This window comes from Mycteria americana, chromosome 1 (assembly GCF_035582795.1).
Source record: "Mycteria americana isolate JAX WOST 10 ecotype Jacksonville Zoo and Gardens chromosome 1, USCA_MyAme_1.0, whole genome shotgun sequence".
NCBI classification, from domain to species: Eukaryota; Metazoa; Chordata; class Aves; order Ciconiiformes; family Ciconiidae; genus Mycteria; species Mycteria americana.
The window spans coordinates 130,159,407-130,183,067 of NC_134365.1; the positions used below are offsets into that span (position 1 = coordinate 130,159,407).

A 23,661-nucleotide genomic window follows, 5' to 3' on the forward strand; every position below is an offset into this window, starting at 1 on the left:
ACTGGGCAAGAACAATAATCCAATCGATACAGTTCAAGATATACAAATGTTTATAATGTAATTGCAATTTATAATGTTTTTAATTTATATGTAATGCTGCAGAACCTACTTTCTGGGATGAAGAGATAAATTACATTTTGTAATGATGGATGGCATTGTTATGGTTATTTTGGTTGCAGTTTATTTTTTATTTCTGATCATTTGCTATTTTGTGGGTGAAAGGCAGGGTGCATGGGTGTGAATAGAATATATACAGCTGAGCCTTGTTCTAGAATGGACCTACAGCAAAACCTGGGAGCAAGATCTAGATGTAGCAGTGTCTAAAACGAGATCATCCCTTTTAGTCCAAGTGCAGAGAGGATATGTGAATTAAATATAAATTAAGCACTCAAAAGACATGAATTCCGTGAAATAAAATGAAAACATCAAAACCTCTGAAAATGGGTTAGCTGTTTCTTTAAGCAATTTAATTGTAGAAGTTGCTTGACAAAAACAAGTTTTCTTGTTTTATTATCTGTAAGAATGGCCTTAAGTATTAAAGTTAATGCTCTCACATACTAATACATAATTATTTATACTACTTTGATGTTTTGTGCATTTTTACAAGGTGCTAATTGTGCTGAATCAAGTTGACAAAATTGCATAATTTGTAGGTTAATATTAGCATAATCCTACAGTACATTGTTTAGCAACAGTATAGAAATGAAGTTTACTGAATGTTTTTCCAATATGATGAATAAGAGTGTATGTCTCTAACAATAATAATTTCCATGGCATAAATCCTGACTTTCAGGAAAGTTTATAACTAATAGTGTTCTTTTTCATGTGGGCCAACTGACTGAAGTTTTGCTAAAGCAGAATGTATCATAGAAGTGGGTTTCATAGTTTATCAAGGAATGTTATCAAAATATCAAGGAATTAATTGAAACAGATACAAAATTAAGATTTGGTTTACAACAACAAACCAATAACCTTTTGCACCCCATCTCATGTTTGTGACTTTCCTCTATTCAAAGGTCTTTACTTCCACCTTTGCATGTCTTCTTAAAAATGGCAGCCTTGGACATGGAACATCAAGTTCATTCCCATTGTATAGAGTTTCCACTGACAGCATATCCAAACCGGCATCTGTAAATCTTCATGCAATATCATGTACAATACTACCAAGGAATATTAAATTTTGCTTATAGCAAGTCAAGTCCAAAGGTTTAGTAGAGTGATAATCTTTGAAGGAAGGAAAGCACCAATATTTTTATGGCTTAATGTAAATTGTGCTGCATATTACCTCAGCAGTTGTCTTTGGTTGCTTTTTTGCTTTCTTGCTTTCCAGAGGCAAAATAAATCCATTATGTGCTAATGAGAAAAAAGGAAATCGCTCCCTCAAGCCATTGCTTAACGCATTCGCTGGTGGAGCGTCAGTGCATATAGAAAAAAATTAGGCCAGTGTGCCAGTTGTTTTTCACTTGTCAACTCTAACATACTCAAGTTAGAGTAATAAGACTACATTAGTAAGCGTCAGAGCTCATGTACAATGCTTACGCCCTTTGCAATGTATACAAGTCATACATTCTAGTCTGGAGTCCATACAGAACCTAGCGTTTGGCTTCAGGGTGCCCGCTTGTACCTTCTTATCAAGCATATGCTAAGAAAAACAGGAGAGGAGGACACATCAAAGGGGAAATACTACCCAAATGTCAGACAGTCATCTACTATCCACACCATTTTCACTTATGCCCGTCAAAGCGAAAGGGATTAAGTAGATGAAGATACAGATGAATGGATACACTGGGTTTTTTTAGCTCAATGAGTTGTCTCTGACAGCAAACAAGGATGGATCCTTAGGTAAGAGTATACAGATCGCAAGGCCTGTAATGACACTTTCCTAACCTCCAAATTGTGTGCTTGGGGATTCCTGTGGCAGCCATAGTCTTTCTCAGTTTTCATAGTCCTCAGAGCATTGCTCTTTTATGAATTCACTTACAAATTTTTACCATCTGCATTCTGCTGTGCCAAGACTTCAGCAACTTAGCTGCTCAATGTTTGTAGTTAATTAGTCTTCTCCTTTTGTGGGTTTTGAACTTGCCACCTGGTAACAGGATTGCAAATGGTAAAACAAACAAACAAACAAACAAAAGCCTCTGTTTTTAATTTTTAAAAAGCTATTTAAAGTTGTACTGTGTGTGAAAGGATGTAATACACAGATTTAGCAGGGGAAGCTCTCACTTAGGTATACCCAGGAGGGGTGTCCCATAACACAGTGTGAGCATGAAGCTGCACGGTGATGTCCCCTTTCACCCCCCATTTCGAATGCACCTGCCACTGCAGCAACAACTGCATTTTATTTTATCATTGTAACAGTATTTAAGTACAGTTAATCACTGAAAGAGCATTGAATTTTAGTGGATTTGCCTGTCCATAAATTTCCTCTGTTTTTTACTGGTGCTTAATATTGTTTTATACTTATTATACAGAGAGTAACAGTTTTTTTTAAGACATGAGGAATAAGCACTAGTATTTAAACTTGTAAGTTTTAAATATACACCTCTTCTCACTGCAACTTTTCTCTTTTCTTCTCCTTGCATCTCTTATTACCCAAATCAAAGGGAGGAAGAATGGAGAGTGGTGGGAGATTCAATTTGCAAGTGCTGGAATGCAAATTCAGTGATACTAATATCAACCCCTACTGAATTTTTGCATTTAAGCTGCTGATAAAATTCCTCATGCTGAGAAGAGTAATTTCATTTTGTGAGGAACAGGAGGAAAGCTGTTTTAATGTAGTGTCCAAAATGAGAAACCATACTGGACCAAAATAAATGGATTTTAACTTTTATTTTCTAGGTGATTTTTTAAAGTGAAAAATGAGATTTTTCCTTGTAATTCAGAGTCAGGTAGTTAAAAAAAAATATTATAATGTTCCTTTCAGTTATGGTTTGAATCATTTTGAAAAATAAAGTATGGTAAGCATGATAAATGATCGCAATCATTTTAATAAGTTAGGTGAGTGACTACAATTTTTAACTAGATCAATAATCTGTTTGCTTACAATATTGCTAAGAAATGCAACACACATGGCAGATCTTGAACTCCTGTGTTCATCTGTAGCTAACAGTGGTCATAAACATTAACTGGGAATCTAAATGTATTTCTTTGCACATAATTTAAACATATAAAAGATTTTTACTGTGATCGTGGTCAGATTTCATAATAGCAATGAAAAGTAGACCACATTCAAGCCAGTGATTTGACAACTGTGATGTCTCCAGTTGGCATTGCTTGATAAAGAGAGAAAAACGCAGAGGACGCAACTGATAGGGCAAAGGTGGAAACAAATACCTAGCCATCTCAAGAGGGTTATACTGTATGGAGTATGAAGAGAATATAGAAGAAAGTTACACTGGCATAAGATGTTATAGCAGTGTAGGAGGTGTTTGATTACCATAACACTTTTTTTGTAAAATGTGTTTTCAAATTATACTTTTCCCTAATGTATTCAACAAAAATATTTTGAGTACATGAGCTGCGCTTATTCTTGAAAGATGTTTTGTAGTACTCGTTTTGATGCCTGAACAGCAATATTCCACCAAGTGCTACTGTGTAGAAATTACTATAAATCTCTGTATCTATTTTTCATTCCTAAATAGAGACAGGTTTTGTGCACTGATTATTTTGTATTTGGTCTTTTCTAACAATTTCTTAGGTGGTTGATACTGGGTTACAAAATAAAATCTGTGAAAATGCTATTTAAATAACAGCTTCACAGTATACTAAAAACTTACTACAGCTTGAATTTATAGGGAGCAAAGAGACTTATGTCAGCTTCTGTGGAAAGCTGTCAGCCCATAAAGGCTTAGAGGACTCCTTCCATAAACTACTTTTTGATCTTTAAGTCTTTTTCTTTCTTAAATATTTTTTAGTATTACCTAGGAAGATTCTGTATTCTGAATGTTATGACATATTGTTTTGTCCTAGGCTGCATCTTTCTCCATCTTTATCTGTCATCACTATTAATGGCATGACTGATCATTTGGTCAATCTGTGCTGAGTTCTGACACTGTCTTTGCTGTGGCTTTATCAGACATGCAGCCATATTAAAATCGATAGAATAAAGATTACCTGATCTATTCTGATAGTTTGTCTGTGTCCATTTCCAATGAAATTTACTGAACACGTTGTCATTTATTAGAGTGGTTTGGAATGCATGTTTGCACTGCATAGGACTAAGAAGTAAGTTCTCTTTTAAATCAAATAAAGGTTCTGGTGTTTAGCAGCTATTAACCTCAGGGCCCATGAATCAAGTTCTGCTTGAGGAACAAAAAGAGTTGATTCACAGACAGTTAGAGGACTGCTCTTCTATGCAGAATTTAGACTCTGAAAAGTCTTCTCTGTTATTTTAAAATGCGTTTTTAAAAGTTTTAATCAAATAATTATTATTTTTCCTTCAGCATCTTATGACCAAACTTGTAGAACAGTACAAGGAATAGTTTTATCTCAACTACTTTCTGTGATCAAATGCTTTTTTAAAAAAAAATCATTCTCATAAATTGCTAATTGTGGGGTTTTTCTATGCCTTAAACTTTCCCTGTCGTATAGTTAATGTAACAGAATAAGTACAAAGTCTCTGTTTCACTGGTTGCTGGTCCAACTCTATTTTGCGTATTATTCATCAAAAGTTACTACCATATGCAGTATGTTAGAAGTAAGAAAACTGCATCTTTGTATGGGTGTGTTCAGCAAAATAAATCTTCTTTGTCTCCCAGAAAAGGAGGTCTAGGGAAAAGTATATATACTTCTGTAGATGGTTATGAATGGATATAGTGTTATTCATACTGTATGGTATTAAAAGATTTTAAAATGTGAAAACCAATGTGGGAATATATAACAAAGAGAAGAGAAGAAAAACTTATATTTTCTTCTAAGAAATGAAAAATCATCAGTGCAATGGAAGAGATGGTCTGTATTCCCTGATAGTAACATGATTTCTTTGGTGAATGAAACTCTTTAACATTCAAACAATCGTATAGTTTGTCCATACAGAACCAGATTACTTTCTAGAAAAATAATTGAGCATCTTTGTTTTTGTCCTTTAAGTACACCCTAAAACCTATTATAATCCCGTAAAGGAAGATTATTAAACTGAACAACACTAGCATGTTTAATGATGATCTGCTAACAAAACATTCTAGCTAATCTCTGATTAGTGATCACATTTCAACACCAATCCAAAACATAGGATAACCAAATTCCTTAAAACATAGGCCATTACACCCTCAGTAAGTTTGCAGATGACACCAAGTTGGGTGGGAGCATTGATCTACTTGAGGGTAGGAAGGCTCTACAGAGGGATCGGGACAGACTGGATCGATGGGCCGAGGCCAATTGTATGAGGTTCAACAACGCTAAGTGCCGGGTCCTGCACTTGGGTCACAACAACCCCATGCAACGCTCCAGGCTTCAGAAGAGTGGCTGGAAAGCTGCCTGGCAGAGAAGGACCTGGGGGTGTTGGTCGACAGCCAGCTGAATATGAGCCAGCAGCGTGCCCAGGTGGCTGAGAAAGCCAACAGCATCCTGGCTTGTATCAGAAATCGTGTGGCCAGCAGGGCTAGGGAAGTGATCGTGCCCCTGTACTCGGCACTGGTGAGGCCGCACCTCAAATACTGTGTTCAGTTTTGGGCCCCTCACTACAAGAGAGACATGGAGGTGCTGGAGCGTGTCCAGAGAAGGGCAACGAAGCTGGTGAAGGGTCTGGAGCAGAAGTCTTATGAGGAGCAGCTGAGGGAACTGGGGTTGTTTAGCCTGGAGAAAAGGAGGCTGAGGGGAGACCTTATCGCTCTCTACAACTCCCTGAAAGGAGGCTGTAGCAGGGTGGGGGTCGGTCTCTTCTCCCAAGCAACAAGCCATAGAACAAGAGGAAATGGCCTCTAGTTGCGCCAGGGGAGGTTTAGATTGGATATTAGGAAAAATTTCTTCACAGAAAGGGTTATCAAGCATTGGAAGAGGCTGCCCAGGGAAGTGGTGGAGTCGCCATGCCTGGAGGTATTTAAAAGATGTGTACATGTGGTGCTTAGGGACATGGTTTAGTGGTGGACTTTGCAGTGCAGGACTTGATGATCTTAAAGGTCTTTTCCAACCTAAATGATTCTATGATTCTATCTGCAAAAAAGAAAACCCCAAATTCTGTCTTCATTTCATTTGTTTAGTAGTTGGCAGTGGCTAAGGCAAATAGATCTTGAACCAGAAGATCAATCAGTCACTCTGGACAAAAACAGATTAGATCTTCCCAAAGTGCCAGAATTACTTACACAGTCTTTTATGTAGTGGGCTGTAGAATTGCAGACGTGGTTGTAATACTTTTCATCCTTGCTTATTGTACAAACCCCTCTTTTTTAATACTTTAATTTTGTTTTAATCATCCTTGTATTTCAGACATTTTTATTTTTGCATAACTATATCAAATACTCGAAATGAAACATATATAGGGAAAAAAAGGGTTTAATAAATGGTCCCTTTACACAATACGAGTAGAAATTCCTTTGAAGAGAGTTGCATTTTCTTTGCAATGATAATTAATGGACACTTGTATCCATTGGAGAGGCAGACAAAATTAGTTTCTCTCAGTAAGACTGGAGCAGAATTGTAGTATATGCCTGGGATCCTTTGGCGTAGTCTCTCACCACAGCAATTGCAATTAAAAAAATAGTCTTTTGCATCTGTATTACATATATTACAATTTGTATTTCTAAAAAAAAAAAAATCCTTTAATCCATATAGGATCATCGGACTAAAGTTGGGGAGTAAGGATTTAAAAATCTGTCTACTGATTTTTCATCCTTTGTCTTATGATATGGTACGTCAGATGCATCACAGATCTTTTAGGCTATTTTCCCTTTGAAAAGGGATCTAAAAATCATTGTATAGTCACAACACACAGCCAGTATGTTAGCCAGCAGTGACTGTCTGCAGTGTTGGTAGCTACAGCAAATTACTAAAGTGTGTTAAAGCCTTTTACCAGCACAGGTGTTTTCTTCATGCTAGAATCTAAGTACATTGACAGAGGGGTATACCCAGTTACACTGGGGCCTGTGGGTACTGTACCTATGATGCGAGTTAGTGTGGGTTAATAAAGCTGTAAATTGAAAACATGTTTTGACCATGGAATTCATGTGAAACATTGAAAAGGATTAAAAAAGTGGTAAGACACTGATTTGTGACACATATGCTTAATGATAATTTCACTGTTCAGAAGTACTACCATGTTTCCTTTTGATATAACTCTGAGAAATGCTAATACATGATGCCATCAAGATCACACCAAATTTAACTGGACATCCAACATTAGTCTTTTTCTTTTTTTTTTTCTGTAGTCAATAAATAAAGTATCAATAGATAGTTATTTCATCTCCTTTTACACTTGCAGACGGTTTGACAAATCTTTAGAAAAGTGGCGGCTTTTTCATTGTGACATGAAGAGCTTTAATCATTGGCTAACTGAAACTGAAGAGAAGTTGTCGAGAGCACAGATAGAGGCTGGAGACGTGGGTCATGCAAAAACCAACCAGTTTCTCCAGGTATGATTTGATTAACCCATTTCCTGTTTTTCTCCAATGATTAGAAATTTGCAGGTCTGGGTACTCTGTATAGTTTTGCAGTTCATTTTAGGAGGATTTCAGGTGTTGAGTGGCCAGCGGCAATTTTGGTCAGATATTTCTGTTGTCCTTGTTAAATAAGAATTTTCACTAGTTTGTTTTAAAATACATTTTTAAAAGAAGTAAAATATAGGATAACATGGTATATTGTGGTACTTCCATAGTTACATATTTGCTTGGTCTTTATTTGAAGTGCTCATTAATTTCCATTTGATACTTATGACCAGCAGAAGTATCATACTTAATTTTAAAATCTTGTGGAAGAAAAGTGATTAACCATTGAGCTGTACAAGAGATATTCCATGAACTATGTCTTGCAAGTATTGCTTATTTTGCCTGTTTCATGTTTTAATCAAAGAACCTTGAGGATGCTTTTTGTGAAATGCAGTGTGACAGAATAGCCACTTAGTTCCTATGTGTCCAGTTCCAATTTGTATGCTTTTCATCTTGCAAGGTCTTTGAGCACCATAAGGAAAATAATAACTGTAGTTTCTTGGTAGTTTATTTCATTTCCCTCTTGTATGATTGAAATGGTAATGGGTATGAAGAATTAATTCTAAACTGATGTTTTGCAAGTTGATAGGTTCAGCTGAACAACATGGCTTGACTAAACTCTGGATTTATGTTATAAATTGCTACCTGTGCATAAGAAAAAAATTCTGTTGAACTAATCGGCATTTGTACATTTGAATTACTGGATTGAATTACTGGATTTCAGGTTGAAAGAAGTTTGGTCTATCTAATATTAAAGGTACAGTTTTGTTTTGAATGCAACACTAATCTACTTTTTGGCCTACAGTTAAAAAAATAAATAATGTCTTTTGAATTTTAATATTTAAAGTCACCTTTTTAAGATTTAGGCTGCTATTTCTTGACTGCAAAACTGCTGAACTGAAAAGGAAACCAAAACATGTGGTGCAAGTATAAAAAAAATATGTAACTGTTAAGTAATACATTAAGCTGAAGTAGTTAAAATAGCAGGTAAATATTTTTCTGCAAATTACTATCAACACTTTGAACACTGAAGAAGTCCAAGATCTGGTTGACAAAATAGAATGTCATCAAGGAATTAAAGATGCTCTTTATTGTGTATGTAAAAGGTAGGAGAGCTCATGTGTATTTCCAGTGAAATTTTGTCTCTCTCTCTTTCCCACAGTTTTAAGCATTTCTTCAAAAAACATATAAAATATTAAAATAAGACATGAGTATCTATGTGACGAACAGTAATACCATGTTCGTCACAAAGCCTTACCCTTTCTTCTTTGCTTTGCCTCTGCTCCATCACCCTTCTCAGCACTATTCTGGTATCCTTGAGCAGCTTCAAATGAGCACTTAGAAAAAAAAACGATCTATGGAACAAGTGTTTGTTTCCTTTTTTCTAACCCTTTTCTAAAACAATATTTTATCTCTGAGAAGAGGTTGATTTTTGGGAGTGCCCAGACCAAGGTAAGATGTATCATACATGTTATGAATGCACTGGGTGTGTAGCACATTTCACGGTCCCAAGAGATTAGAAACATGATTTTCTTGTCATCGTTGAGAAAGCAGTTCATACTGAATTGAACATCATATTGAAAGACCCTGAGATAATGCCTTGTTATGCAGAAGCTTAGATTTCAGTGTAGAACAAGGCTGCTTCTGTTTTACAGTTCCCTTTGACCTAGCCTCCTCCTCATCTGTTATCCATTTGTTATTTTCTTATGCAGTATATGAGAATATTTTGAACATATGTTTGCAGAATGGATTTCTACCAAGATTTTCTTTTTGCAGTCCATCAAGCTTTTTCTTTCTTCCTTTTTCACTTGTGTTAGAAATCCCAGGAACTCATGAATTTGTCTCTCAAACATTTCATTTAGTTCAGTACAACAGATGAAACTACCTTTCTAATGAAAATTCACGTAGTGTGAAAATATGCCAACTAACCTCAAGAATGCAGACCCAATGTTAGTTAACATTTATTTGTGAAAGAATGTTTAGTCTGAAGTTGCATTGTTCCCATTCTCTTCATTGGTTCATTCTTTATTTTGCTAGGTCTTGTTTGAAAAGTATTAGGCTTCGGTGAGGCTGACAGAAGAGGTCATTAGAATTTCCATTAGGTAAACAGTTAAAACAGCTGAGCATTTTGATTTACTAGATTAGCAACTTGTTTTATTAATGAGATCATGCTGCTTAGTGAACCATATTCAGAATTAGCAGAATTTGTTTGAAAATGCTTTCACAAGCAAGTGAATAGTCTTGTATTCAACAAGGAACTGTTTTAGAAAAAATTATACAAAACATTCAGATGTGTAATACTATTTCTAGATAGGACTACTTTGGAAAAGTAAAGATTAATGTGTTCATTAACATTCAGTAAATACATAGAGTCAAATGTTAATGTAAAATGAAACAGTCAACAGTATGATTAGGTGATTATGTTAATATAGGTTAAAAGGTAATTACATTCTTTTAGGTATATTTGGGGAGGGGACCTGTGTTCCTTTTTGCTGCACAATGGCATGATATTGAACAACATTTATGATTATATATAATGTGAACGAAACCTAATAATAGAATTGTTTCGTTTCAAGTCATGAATACTTAAATAGTCTTATTGTGAATTTTTCACTAAGACTTTTTGAGAGCCGAACTTGTGGTGTTGAAAAGAAATATCACATTTCAGTTCTTAAGAAATTGTAATTGACTTCTTTTATGATTAGGAGACACAGGATTTAAAAGGATGTTTTACAGATAGCACATCATATAATCCCTTTGAAACATATTGAACTCTGTCTTGAAAGTAGTTAAAGATTTTTTTTTTGCTCTCATTATTCTGACTGAAAGGTTTTTCTGTCTCTTCACTCCTTAATGCTTGGCGACTTTAACTTCTTCAGCTTCCTGCATTTGCACTTAGTCTATTTATTTTTGTGGCAAGAGTGAGTTGTAGTTCAGTTTTATCTACTCCCTGATGTTTATCCCCTTCTGTTCTTATAGGCTGCAGTCATTTTCCCTATCGGATCTCATTTGGTAAACTAAAGCCGCAGTTTTCTAATCTGCTTTCATATAATAGCTAGACAACTTGACTCTTATTTCCTGTGCCTATTTCTCTTTCTGGAACATGAGTTCTCAAAATAGCACGCTATCATCCAACTGAAATACCATCCATACCAGCATCAAGATAGCTCAGGTGCTGTGTTTTATGGTTGGATCTTACCATGGTTGAATGTTAGAATATCATTTGCAATCATCTATCTAAAATTTGTTATTTCTTTTTTGTGTGTGTGTGGTCTGCCTTGCAACCGCAATCTACATTCCATTTCATATGCAAAAAAAAAAAAAGTACAGGTTGTACTGGAAATTAATGCCAGGTTAATATGCTGCAAAGAAGCAAACAAGAATTAGTATTGGGGGGTATGCGCGGGGGGAGGGTGTTTGTATGCCATAGATAAATGCTAAAAAGACAGCTGCAAAAAGAGGAATTCTTCAACAGTTTAGAACTAGACTGTCAAGTTACATTCCCGAATCATTACCTGAGCATTTTAAAATAGTATTCTTATTTAAAAAATACAGAACATCCAGAATGTTTGTTCCTTACACTAGTATTAAGAATTGCTCAGCAGTCTATATTTAGTATCCACTTTTGGGTTGCAAGTTTAACTTTATTTTATTATTTTAGGTGGTGCAGGTTTTTTAATAGTAAAAATAATTAGGTTCTGGGTCTGAATTTTGAAACGATTTCTTTGTGTTCATGATGTTCATCTATTGTGACTGGTCAGTGATGGGTACATACCATTAAACAGGCAAGGACTGGACTTTATTTTCTATAATTTCAGAAATATTGCTATTATATAGTTATTAATTTCTCAAGTATTTACTTTCATTTACAGGCATAAATATCAAGGCTAGTATGTTTCTTTTTTAAGGTCACAGAGGACCTTAAATGATCGGTAAGATTTTGAAATTATTGGGTGGTGGCCTTATTAATTATAGTCAGCCTCTGAGGATACTGTGGATATAGAAATTGCTTGTAAATTACAGATCTCTCTTAAATTGTTCATACATTGAATTGTCCAGCAGTTACATTTTAGAGTACTTATCCAAGCCTGCAGAAGGCTTGTGAATGATTCATGCCTTCTCCAGACCTTCCTTCTACTGCACTATAATGTCAGGAACATCATATTTTTGTCTTGTAGATGTTTAAAGTAAAAAGATACAGAGAATCGAAGCTTCAGTGCTGAAAGTCATGGACATGCTAATAATTTCTCTCTTTTATATCTAAATTGGATTATATGGATATTGATGATTTAATAACCACTAAATTTAAGCAGTTCTTTCTGGAATACAGCACAAATGGAATCAGGGGATACGGGAGAAAAAAAAGTGTTTCAGAGCTTGAGGCCACATATTTTCATACCACGAAAACACAGTGGTAAGTGGGTGGATAGTTTACTCTGTTTTCCCCCAAACATAAAACTTGTAAAAATACATTTTTATGTATAATAATTGTGGCTTTCATATTTTAGATTTATTTCCTGCTTTACTGAGTGATAAAGGTTATGCCAATAATATCTGATTCTTCTTGTTCAGTTTGGATTCCATTTGGATTTAAATCATTCAATTTTGTTCCATTTGGACCAATTTTGTTCAATTTTGGTTCACCTGGTTCAATTTTGACTAGTGTTTTTTGGTTTTATGAAGTATTTTCAGAGAAATAGTAGAAATGTAGCAAAATATTATTTCTGGTCAAAGAGGTGTCTATGATTGTTCAATGATTGAACTGATTTGAGCAAAAGAGTTCCTTTTCTGGTTTAAGGTCATCTTAAATTCATGGGCCTTTCTTGACTGAAGTGCTATAACAATGGAAAGACTTCATTTTCAGTTAATAAGGGGAGGACATCACAATTCGTAGTAAAATAGTTACTGCTTCTTTCTTATGCCAAGCAAAATATTAAATAATACTGTAATCTTTAATACATTAATGTAATACATTTCTGGATATATACAATTCCTAAAAAATTTCTTTTACTGTTAAAAGATTCTTCACCATTGTTGCTACACTAATGGAAGTGACGGAATATCAAAATAGCGTATCCTGAATTTGTAGTAAAAACATTTTCTTGTCATGTCAACTATAAGAAGTATTATTTCATAATTATATCAGTTATTTAATTCTTCTCTACTGCACACAGTTCTACATTATTCTTCTTTCCTAATTTACTGTATCCTCTTAAAAGTTTTTAATTAATTTGTTGCTACTGGTAGTGGGACATTAAAATGTCTGAAGGCTATGAGAAATAATAAATTTAAAGTTGCTTGTGTGGTTCTGCCTACTCTTGCACCATTAGATGACAATTCATAGCTTATATTTAGGTTTTATTGTAAATCCTGTCATTGTGTGTTCAGATAACTAAATTAAGTCTTGTAACAAATTAATTAGGATGCATTTTTCAAACATTTCATTATGAAACTTTTTGAAATAACTTTTAGCACATGTAGTTGCATAGTGACGTAATTTTTATACATGACAAAAATGAATAAACATGGGTTTTTTCTGTGTCTTGGAGAAAACAATGTTTTTGGACTGGATCGTTCAAACTTCCTGGTAACTGACTGTAACTGCCTCACTGTTTGGGGGATTCATCCTCACCAGTGTGAGTAGTTATAGAGTACTAGCACATGGGCATCTGGGGAAGAGAATGAGGTCAAGCATTTTTTTGGTGCGTATAACAAATAAAGGAAATGGAGGATGCAATTTTTTCATACTAATGAATTTGTCTTACTTCCAGGGCTAATCTGGACTTTTATAATCAGTGACACATACAGATAATACACTTCAGATTCAGCAAATTTATTAATGCTTTTGCCATGGTATAGAGTAGTTAATCTGACCACGTCTTAGAAATTTTGGGAAATGAGTGACTAAATGAATAACTACTTTGAAAGAGGATGATATTGGTTCTTTTGCCTAACAAAACATTTATCTGGTTTGCTTCCATAAGTCTTTCAAAAGTACATCTTGTATTGCATCAGAGGTCACTATGGCATATGATTAAATCTGAGAGTGTTGATCCATAGGTGTGAAGAAAAGACAAACTTACGAGGCTTGAACTCTGTCACTGGATGACTGGTCAGCCTGGGAGTCTTTCTAGGTCTTCTGATGTGACTAATTAGCCATTAAAAATGCTTACATAGAACAATTGGGGAAAGGTAAGATGATTGGGGAATAACTTTCTATACATATTAGTTACATAAATTCGTACAAATTGGTCTTGCTGTGGCCCTTTTCGTGGATAGCTTTATTAATCTTATTTAGAACCTTTCACCCCAACAGATTTTGCAAACTATCCATCACATACAGCTTTTCATTACCATCTTATTTTAGACTAAAGCCATAAAGTAAAGCCATACAGTAAGCACACTGGACAAGACAGCAGGTTATTGTTATGTTGCTTTAAAAAGTGAACTGTTTTTAAAAAAAGAAACCTGCATTATGAAAACCTTACTGTTTATGCAGAGCAAACAGCAAAGTATCAGCATCTGCCCTTAAACTGTCTAAAAAATACTTTAGCTAAATTTACTTATACTAATTTTGGAAGTCAATTTTTGTCAGGTTGTGATGAACTGTCTTTTGTCTTTTGCACTTAGGTGTTTTACAATGAGTTCCGTTTTACTGACAACCTTTCTAGGCACCTTTGTGGAGATGTTTGTTTGTTTGTTAATATAAAGAGAGGAGTCAAGGGAGTTGGGCATGGGTTTGACCAGTGATGGGTGGATATGACGAATGGAGTTTTTGGCTAGACTATTTTACTATTTATTGTTCATTTCAGATAAACTTGTCAGTTCATTTATTTCTCCAAGGTGTTATGTTATATAGAGAGACAGAACGTAGCAGGCGTGGAAATAGTGTTAACATGCTTGAGTTGTTTAAATAAAATATTTACTTCTGCCCTGCAGCAAACTTCCAACATACTTCTTTCCTACTTAATATTTGAATGTGAGATCCATCTCACCAAAACAGGTCCAGAGTAGGCATCTCTATTTGAGCTTGTGATGCTGATCTTCCTTTGAAAACAAAGAAGAAAAATAGGCACTTCTAGGGTGAAGGTCACCTGACCTCTCTGAGATACCCAGAATATTTGAAAGTGAACTGTGACAGCATTGGGTGTGTTAAGATCTCCAGAAAAAAATTGAATTAATATTTTATTGGTAAATTTTATGTAGTTGTTTGGACTTTTTTAAACAAAAGATGAGCAGCAATGAAAACATAAGAACCTGAAAATATTTAAGAATGAATTTACTTCAGGTGTGCTCCTTCCTCCCTTGAATGCATACTTCATCAGGTTTTGAATATTCAGGGATTACTAGTGCTAGTGAACCAGCACTGATGCTAGCCAGAATGTATTACAAAGTAATGTATTCATGCTGAAATAAATATATTTTCATAATTGGACTAGATATTTTGCCACACCAAAAAGATGAAATTTACTGAATGATTCACTGCATGTAGTAGAAGAGAATAAAAAATATTTATATTAATTTTATTTCCAGTGTGTTCTGTGAACACCAGAAGTATTGACACTAGAATTCTTAGGGTTTTGTGTTTTGTAGTTACCTGTAAGTTCCAGGTGAAATGTTTTCCACCGTGGGGGGCTTTATAAGGTGTTTCTTTATGTGTGAATTCTCAGCTGTTTACTAAGGTCTACCCACTACACCTGTTCCCCTGTTAGTGACCAATATCTGGTTTTCTTTATTTGGTTTCCTTTTTTTTTTAATAAATTATAAAATGTCATTACTTTTTATAATTCTAATCTTCTGACAAATTTGTTTAAAATTAGAATATTTAAAACTGTGGGGGAAGGTTAGAGTGGAAGACAGAGCAACAAATAATCAGAGAGATCAATCATATAAACTTAAAAAAATCAGACTGAAAACGGAATTAATTATTTTCCAAAAAGTAGTTTCTTTAAAACTATTTGACTTGTTTTGTTAAAGAGTTATCAAATACTTAATTACCAACAATTACTTGTCAGAAAACATTTTAGATGGAGGCTACTTCTTTCTCTCGTCCTGTTTAGAGCTCCCTGAAGAAATTTGTTCTCACTTTTGTTGCTCGCATCATGCTGGCTTGCAGGGGTGTATGCAATTAACTTTCTTTCTAAAACTAAAAACTAAAAAAGAAAAAAAGTCATGATTTCAGTAAAGTTTATAGCAGAATTTCAGGACAACATTAGATATTTATTGCAGGCATTGTTTGATCTCAATCTTTTTTTTCTGTTGTATTTCTACAGGCAGCAAATGTATTACCTAGTTACTCTTCTAAAAAATGAACACAATACAGATATGCTGGAGCTTCTCACTCAAAATCTAAGCTTGCAATGGATGAAAAAAAACCCTATATAAACTACATAATTTTTTTAATCTGTTTGACTTTTCACAATGGAAGTGAGACCACTATAGAAAAAAATCTTTTTTTTAATAGGTCAAAATATTTTGCATTTGCTGAATATCTTCTAACTTCAGACAATAATTCTTCCTTGAATCTGATTAAAAGGAGAAACAAATATGTTCTTTTGCCACACATACTCAGACTGTTTAAAAGCTTCTATTTTTATTGAGTTATTTAAGGACATGTAATGAATTGTGGAATGTGGCAAATTTCAGTTTATGCATTGATTGGAACAAGAATATAATAGACTGTTGTACTCATCATCTGACTAGACTAAATTTGAGATGTACATATCTCGGAATTTTGCTGATTTCAGAATGGTTTCTTGAGTTTTGTTTTGTTTTGTTTTTTAATGAAGGTTGGAAACCTTTATAGTACACTAATCTATACAGGACACTCCTGTCAAAAAATGCCAGGAGAAGGGAAAGAAGAAATGAAAGGGAACATATTTTGAGCAACTTTTCCAATATACAATTGCTATATTAGGATGGCAAGTATCTGCCAATTTCATAGTATTATGAGGTGTCTCACCACATCACCTCAAAAGTGGACAGTTATTAATAATAACAAAATCAGTTATTATTTGTCATTTTTGTGGAAATGTAGCATAAGAGAACATTTCTAGAGATGTGCTGAAACTGGGCAAGGTTCTGCTATTGGTGTGGTATTAGAAATGAAATTAAAATATTCAGAAAGCAATTTGTTTATATAATAAGAATGTTTCTGAATTGCAGGGTCCTAAGATGAGCAGAGGGCTCTCTGAATATTAATTTTCCATTAGTGTGGTGGAAATGGGAACTGTTATTCACCTGTGTTATGTAAGACAGTTCACACAAGTTTTATTTTACTGAAAGCTGGAAATAGATGCTGATTCTTTAATATAAGTTAGTTGATCAGTTTTATTTATTTATTTTTCATTATTTGTTGGCACTGGATAGCTATGTTCTATTGCCTTCCGTAGCAAGACAAGGTGGTTCTCTGTTCCCCCTTAGTGGCTAAACTCTAAGAACATATTAACGCCAGCTACTGCTTTTTTGCTACAATATCTGGCTATTTATCTCTCATTATGAAGCTCATCCTGTGTCCCGTGGTTCAATCCTTACAAATGTCTCGAATGAAAACCAAATATTGTTCTGTTTGTCCAGCCTTTGTGGAATCATTAGATCACAGTTTATTTCTGTAGACTGTAAGAGAAACTAAGAATTCTGATCACAAAAATTTTCTTTCTGTACTTTTGCAATAAGCATGACACCTATCTGAAATAGTTTGCACAAGACATTTTTCCTTTAACAGTTGTTTTTAATAGCTGAAATGGAAAAGATCTGTTCTGTGCATCATTGTAAATGTAAATCATTGGGTTTAATGGGAGGGTTTGCTAATAAGTGTTTATGTGATGCTTTTAGTACTGATATTTTCATAGCTTGACACCTTTAAGAAAAAACAGAACTAGGGGGTATTTTGTTATAAATGTGTCTGAGGCTGAAAAGAGCATGAGAGACTTTTGCTTGTGCCTTCAAAGGCAATATCCTTTTTGGAGTAAAATTAAAAAAATAAAAGAAAAAAAGAACTATCTGATTTAGTAGACCTAACTTTCCAGAAAGCAAGTTTCTTTCCAAATTCAGCTAAACCATTCAAGACCTTTTTGTCTTTAAGTAATCTACCTGATCCTTAGCACACATTAAAATCTGTTCTGAATGAATGAGTATTTGGTAGCCCTTGTAAAAGAGTAGAGTAGATCTCAGGAATTGCTCCAATACACAAAGTACTTTTGTGTTTTCTATTAGATTATAAAGGCTTCAGGACAAGGAGTGTTCGTCTGTAATTGCACATTGTCTGGTGCAGTGGGGCCTTAGTTTTAGCTGGGCTTTCTCTCAAGAGCTCAGAGCTAGAATCATACTGGTTGCAAACATTGCATTTGTGATCAAAACAGAACAAAGAGTTTAGGAGTAGACTGAAAATACTGATTGTGATTAGTTTTAATGATTTTATGAGTTATCTTGATGATTTTAGAATATTGTCAAAACTATATACTTCAATTAAAGTGGGTACTCTAGCATACTGGACCCATAGGATGTATTATTTATGTATTGGTTTGATTTTTGGAAGACACACCAATCTCATTTATGATGACTGACAACATCTTTTCTTTTGAGTCTTTTGTTAGCTCTTACATTACTACTGAGTGTTACAGGATTTAGAGATGCAGAGCAACTCATGCACCTAGGAAGGTACCTTGTGATATTGCTGCAATCCTCAGCTGCCTCAAATAAAGCCTCTCTGGTACTTTCTAAATTTACTATCACTACCCTATTTCATTACCTCTTTTGTAACTGTAATGCCTTCAGCAATGGCTCCTGCTACACAAGACTGATGATTCTCAAAACCCTTCTCTGACCCTGCCATAAGCAAGGGAAGCTATGTGAGAGTGCTTTTGTGTCTGAATGCTCTGCAAGATGACAACAGGAATTATTTTGTAAGTTTGAATAATACAAAGACTTGGCCAAAATATCAAGTCAATGAAATTGGGCTGATAAACTTACCATCTTTGTGTTCATTTGTTTGCTTGTTTTAAAAAGGAAAGAAATGTAATGACCCAAACAGTACACATTTTATTTTAAAAATAATAATAGAAAAGCAATCCAACAGTTAATTCTGATGACTTGATGTTTTTGCTAGAGGAAATCATGCTTTTGGAGAATAGCAACTTCGACAGTTTGAAAATCCTAAATTATTAATCAGCAAATATCAAATAGAGGTAGTGTTTAGTGCATAGCCAAGCGCTTGTGTTATTGAGGTTTTTTTATGTCAAAACTCTGTGGATCTGTTAAAATTACTACTGTAGTTTATTTTATGATGGACGAGACTAATAAAAAAGGGACTTTATGGTGGTCTACTGTAAACTTTAAGGAAGTTAGAGGAATAAATGTATCATCCTGATAATCCTTTTAGTATAAAAGTGAATCATATAAAAAAGGAGTACATTTATTGTATCTTTTTTGTTTCTCCAGAATCCCCAAAAATCTATGAAAGAGGCAGTTCCATGGAATATGTTGAATATTTCATATTAATAAATAAATATTTGTTATTAAACTGAAAGGTAATGGTTTTTAATGGATATTTGTACTTCATTTATATTTGAAATGCTGCTGACACTACGTCTAGGTTACCATGTTTTTCTGTGATAGAATTCCAGTTTATTTTTAAAAGCTATAGGAAACACTAGAATTAAAGCTTTCCATGTTTTTTTCACATATTCATAGTCACTGTTGAATTAAATTCATAAAGAAATGAACAGATTTTTCAATACTCTTTAGTGTATGACTAAACCTAATGATTTTGCAGATGACTTGGGGTTCCTGTCTTCATCCATCTTTTACAACATCTTTGTTGTACTGTAGGTGCAGAATTTCAGTGACAGCTATACTTGAGCAAAACACAGAGGACGCATAACCTCCTCATTTCTTTATATGCCTTGAAAGGATTTTGTTAACTCCTTTGTCTGTGTCACAATGAAAACTCCAGGCATAACTGGTTCTTTACCACTTTCCTCTGTCCACTATTCTCTTGCTTTCAGATCTTTTTTGGAATTGTTGTTTTCCATTATAAGAGTCCTCAAGGCTGTGAGCAAGGTTTGCATTCTTTATTCCTAGAGGTAGAATGTACTTTCAATTGTACTGATGCATGTGCTGCTTCATTTTCTCTTTGGTTACAACTGATCTATATTTCTCTACCAGTGATGGGTCATCTATCCCTTAATCTTCGAATTCTGTAAGAGCTTTATTCTTCATTGAGCTGATTTACTTTTCTTTTTTTTTTTCCCTAAATACAATTTAAAATAAGAATAGATTGTATACAGATTTTGAGTTCTCTCAGGCTCCAACACGTTTCCTGAAATCTTTGGAGACCAGTCAATGTAAATGCAATGTTTAGTTAAAAAAACATTTCTGTCAATGTAAGTTTTGAGAAACAAAGCAGAACATTAAGAATTTAAAATTAGCAAAGTTAGGATTACTTAATAAATACTAACATTATTTTGATACTGGAACATCAGTCTGGACTGAGATTAAATTGTAAGCATGCTGCAGTGGAAAGGAGCAGGTAGGAACATTGCTGTACCCTCATTTCCCCAGATAAGTTATTTTTAAGAGCAAATAGCCTCCTTGTCACATTTTCATTTCATAAATCTAAAAGAATAAGTGGGATGAATTTAAAAATCAGGAAAGGAGGGAAGGCAGCACTGGCAACAATGGATATTGCTTGGTGGAAGTTATAGTCCTGTTTGTCTTGGGAAAGTGGAGAACTAATCTAGTGATAATGTTGAATGCTTTTACCAGGTTTATGTTTGTTTCTTTTCAGTTGATTGGTTTCTAGTCAGCTCTCAACAGACTTTATGAATTTTAAATATGCAATGTTTTCAGATATGACCCTTAGGGTAACCTTCTCAGTGCATTTTCAGAACACAATCTTTGAGAAGAACTTTTGTTCTTAATCCAGTCTCTCTAATTAAAAAAATGCATACATCTTATATTTTGACAGATAGACATAATGACTTACGATATATTTTGTCCTGCCTATACAGTTGGATCATTTACAATAATACTGTTAGTGATTGAGGGAAAGAATAACACATTTAGGAATAAAAATCACTTCAATGAAATGTAATTATCTCATGGCTGTTTGGCTTATTTGCAAATTTTTAAAAGCATCCTAGTCTACCCGACTCTCACACTGGTATCTCTGAAAAAAGCATGTGCTTTCTTGCAGCGGGACTGATTATATTGAGCACATAGCAGCAGGAGGAAAGCAAAAGATAAGCTTAGTGACGTTACTGTGAATATATAAGCTGAGGTTAAATTTTACAATGAATGGAAAGACAGCAAATGAAGTTAAGTTCAATATGATCCCATTTAAAAAATGGTTTTGAACTATGTTATAATACGATGGGATGTGTCCCATTCTCTGAAGTTCATTTATGACCAGAATATTTGTAAAAGGCTTGTATGCATATATTATCCCATATTTCCTACATCTGTTCTGAAATTTTTCACACTTCTCCAAAAACAGAATAACAGCATATAAATATGAACTAATATTATAGAAAGAAACTCAGAATATAAGCTTAAATTCTCTTTCTAAAAGCTTAGAATACGGTAAAATTTATTGCTGTGTCTTTGAAGTGTCCTTATGAGTAATACCTGATGCAGAAAATAAAGCATCAGTTAAAAAGTAACAAGTCTAGAAATTTTAGTTTCTACTTTAGCACGGGAGTTTTTATAAGTTGCATTTTAAAATCACAATGAGCATGATACAAGAATTTACTGTACCCTATTTTATTATGCATTGTAGACCTGACAGAATTGTTCACAATAGCTAATATGTAGACTGTTTTACTGTTTTGTTTTGGCAGTAGTTTCTGTGATAGACAGATACGTATTCAAATTTGTTTAGAATTTTAGAATCCTAATTAAGCTGTTTTATTTTATTTTAGGTGCTTACATTATCTTTGTATTATTCATAGTGCTATCAGGAGTACTTCAAGTAGTATATAATTATTTTTTAAGTTAATATCAGCAGCTATTATATAACATTGATTTAAAATCTTCTGTTGAAGACCCTTGACCTCAGAGACAGTTTATCATGATGGCAGAAATTAATCATGTTAGCTACACTTGATCTCATGAAGACAGTACAAATTTAGAAACTGTATAAACAGGGGTAGGTAATGATTTTGAATATTACTAGACTGTCATATCATAATAGCTTCATAATAATTAGACACATTAAGCAAGTGATGAAGTAATATAACAGTAGATTAAGTAATTCTTTCCAAAATTCTGCTGCACAATTGGTAAAAAAAAATTCTAAAAAAATCACCCTGAATTTAAAGCATTAAAATATATGTTTAAGTGTCAGTATGAAACTTCAAATTTTGACTATTCTCACTTTTGACTATTCTTATTTTACTACAGTTAATCCCTCTTGAATCTATCATTGTGCCACTATTAGATGGACTGTTGGATTTGATTTGTACAGTACTATATAGTTCTTAAGATCTTTGCTTTACAGGATCTATAGTTTTTAAGATCTTTTTAAGATCTCTAAGATTTTGCTGCTCTTTTATCCTCCGACTTCTGGTAAGTTTTCTCAGATAATAAGGTTGAGAAAAATGATTTTTAAGTATTTTATATGAGAAAGAATCTAAAGAGAGTCTACGAAGTAGCATAACAGAAAAATCACAATATTAGAAATTGAAATTAACGTCCTTTGCTTGCCATTTATTTGTATAATACAGGTTTCAAGTTTGTGGCAGCAAAGAAAAGCCAGGGCAAGTGATGCCCTCTGCATTCAAACAAATTTAGTCTTACACAGCTGTGATTACAGCAGTGAAAACTTCAGATCTCAATTGTCTGACATGAGACCAGGGACAAGTGATTTCCACACATATATCTGAATATATACATCTAACATATCAGTTTTTGAACAATGATGGATCAGGACAAGTACCAATTAGAATTTAGCAAATAGTAACTAACATGCATATTTCATCATAAAATATGGTATGTGGATGAGTATGTGATCGTAACACAGATTGGGAACATTCCCTTTCTTCATGGAATTATTTCCAAAGCACCTCTTCAGCGATAAGCGTGATTTAAAATAAATTCATCCTATTACATTATCATTACCATTAAAGTCATTCAGAACAATGACCAATATCTGTCTTAGAGGCAAACTCTTCCCCTCCATTCTATATTTCCAATCCACTATGGTTGTCACTCCAACATATGCAATCCTAGTGTGAGTCAGAAATCATCTGCCATACTCTATCAAGTATATAAAAATTGTCCAATTGTCATAATAAAAAAAATGTTTGGGGGTAATCTAGAAATCTACAGCATTGCCTCCTAGCTGATTATCCTGTTGTCTATAGTCAACAAAAGTCCTACTTTAACTATAATCTAGTTCCAGAACTTTTCTATTCAAGCCTTACCCAAAAGTCAAAAAATCATACAGAGAGGTTAAATGTTCTTTGCTGTGTCTTCTGTCATCTCAAATTTTTTTTTTTTCATTGCAAAAGTCTCAACAGCCTCTCTTTGTTAAATGGAGTGACATTGTGAATGGTATTTTGTCAGAATTTTTTCGATGATATTCTGTTTAAATAAAATCAGTACTGAAGAATTAAGTTTCTAGTGGCTTCACTGCTTTTCTCTCGCAATTAGGTGAACTTACCAGAACTTTTGTCTGGAACAAGACGAAGTTTGATTAAAAGCTGGGCAACACCTTCAGTATCCTTTTTTTCTTCTAAAAGTTTTAAATTAATTTCTGTAAACAAGCAGATTTTTTGTTAGTCCAGTGGGACGTGATACAAAATGGATCCTCAATTCAGAGCCGGCATATTGTGATTAAAAGTCCCAGTGTGGTTCATATTTCTTTTTTCATAGCACAGACTGGACTCTGATCTGTTTATGGCTCCTGGGAGAACAATATTGTAGTATAATTTCCACATGTGAATGTAGCACTTTTATATCTTGCATAAATCATTCTTTGAAGAAAGTTTACAAGGCTATATTGGAAGCAAAAGCTGTGCAAGGT

The 23,661-nt window shown here is 34.0% G+C and overlaps 1 protein-coding gene across 8 annotated transcripts in view; it reads left to right on the forward strand.

The window, feature by feature from the left end:
- The window catches only part of DMD (dystrophin), a 1,157,417-nt gene that overhangs the window by 537,362 nt on the left and 596,394 nt on the right, over nt 1-23,661 (forward strand). For all 8 annotated transcript variants that reach the window (XM_075520648.1, XM_075520634.1, XM_075520658.1 and 5 more), the window contains one exon: nt 7,415-7,565. In XM_075520648.1, coding sequence (XP_075376763.1) covers nt 7,415-7,565 — 151 coding nt within the window. The remainder of the gene's footprint in view (nt 1-7,414; nt 7,566-23,661) is intronic.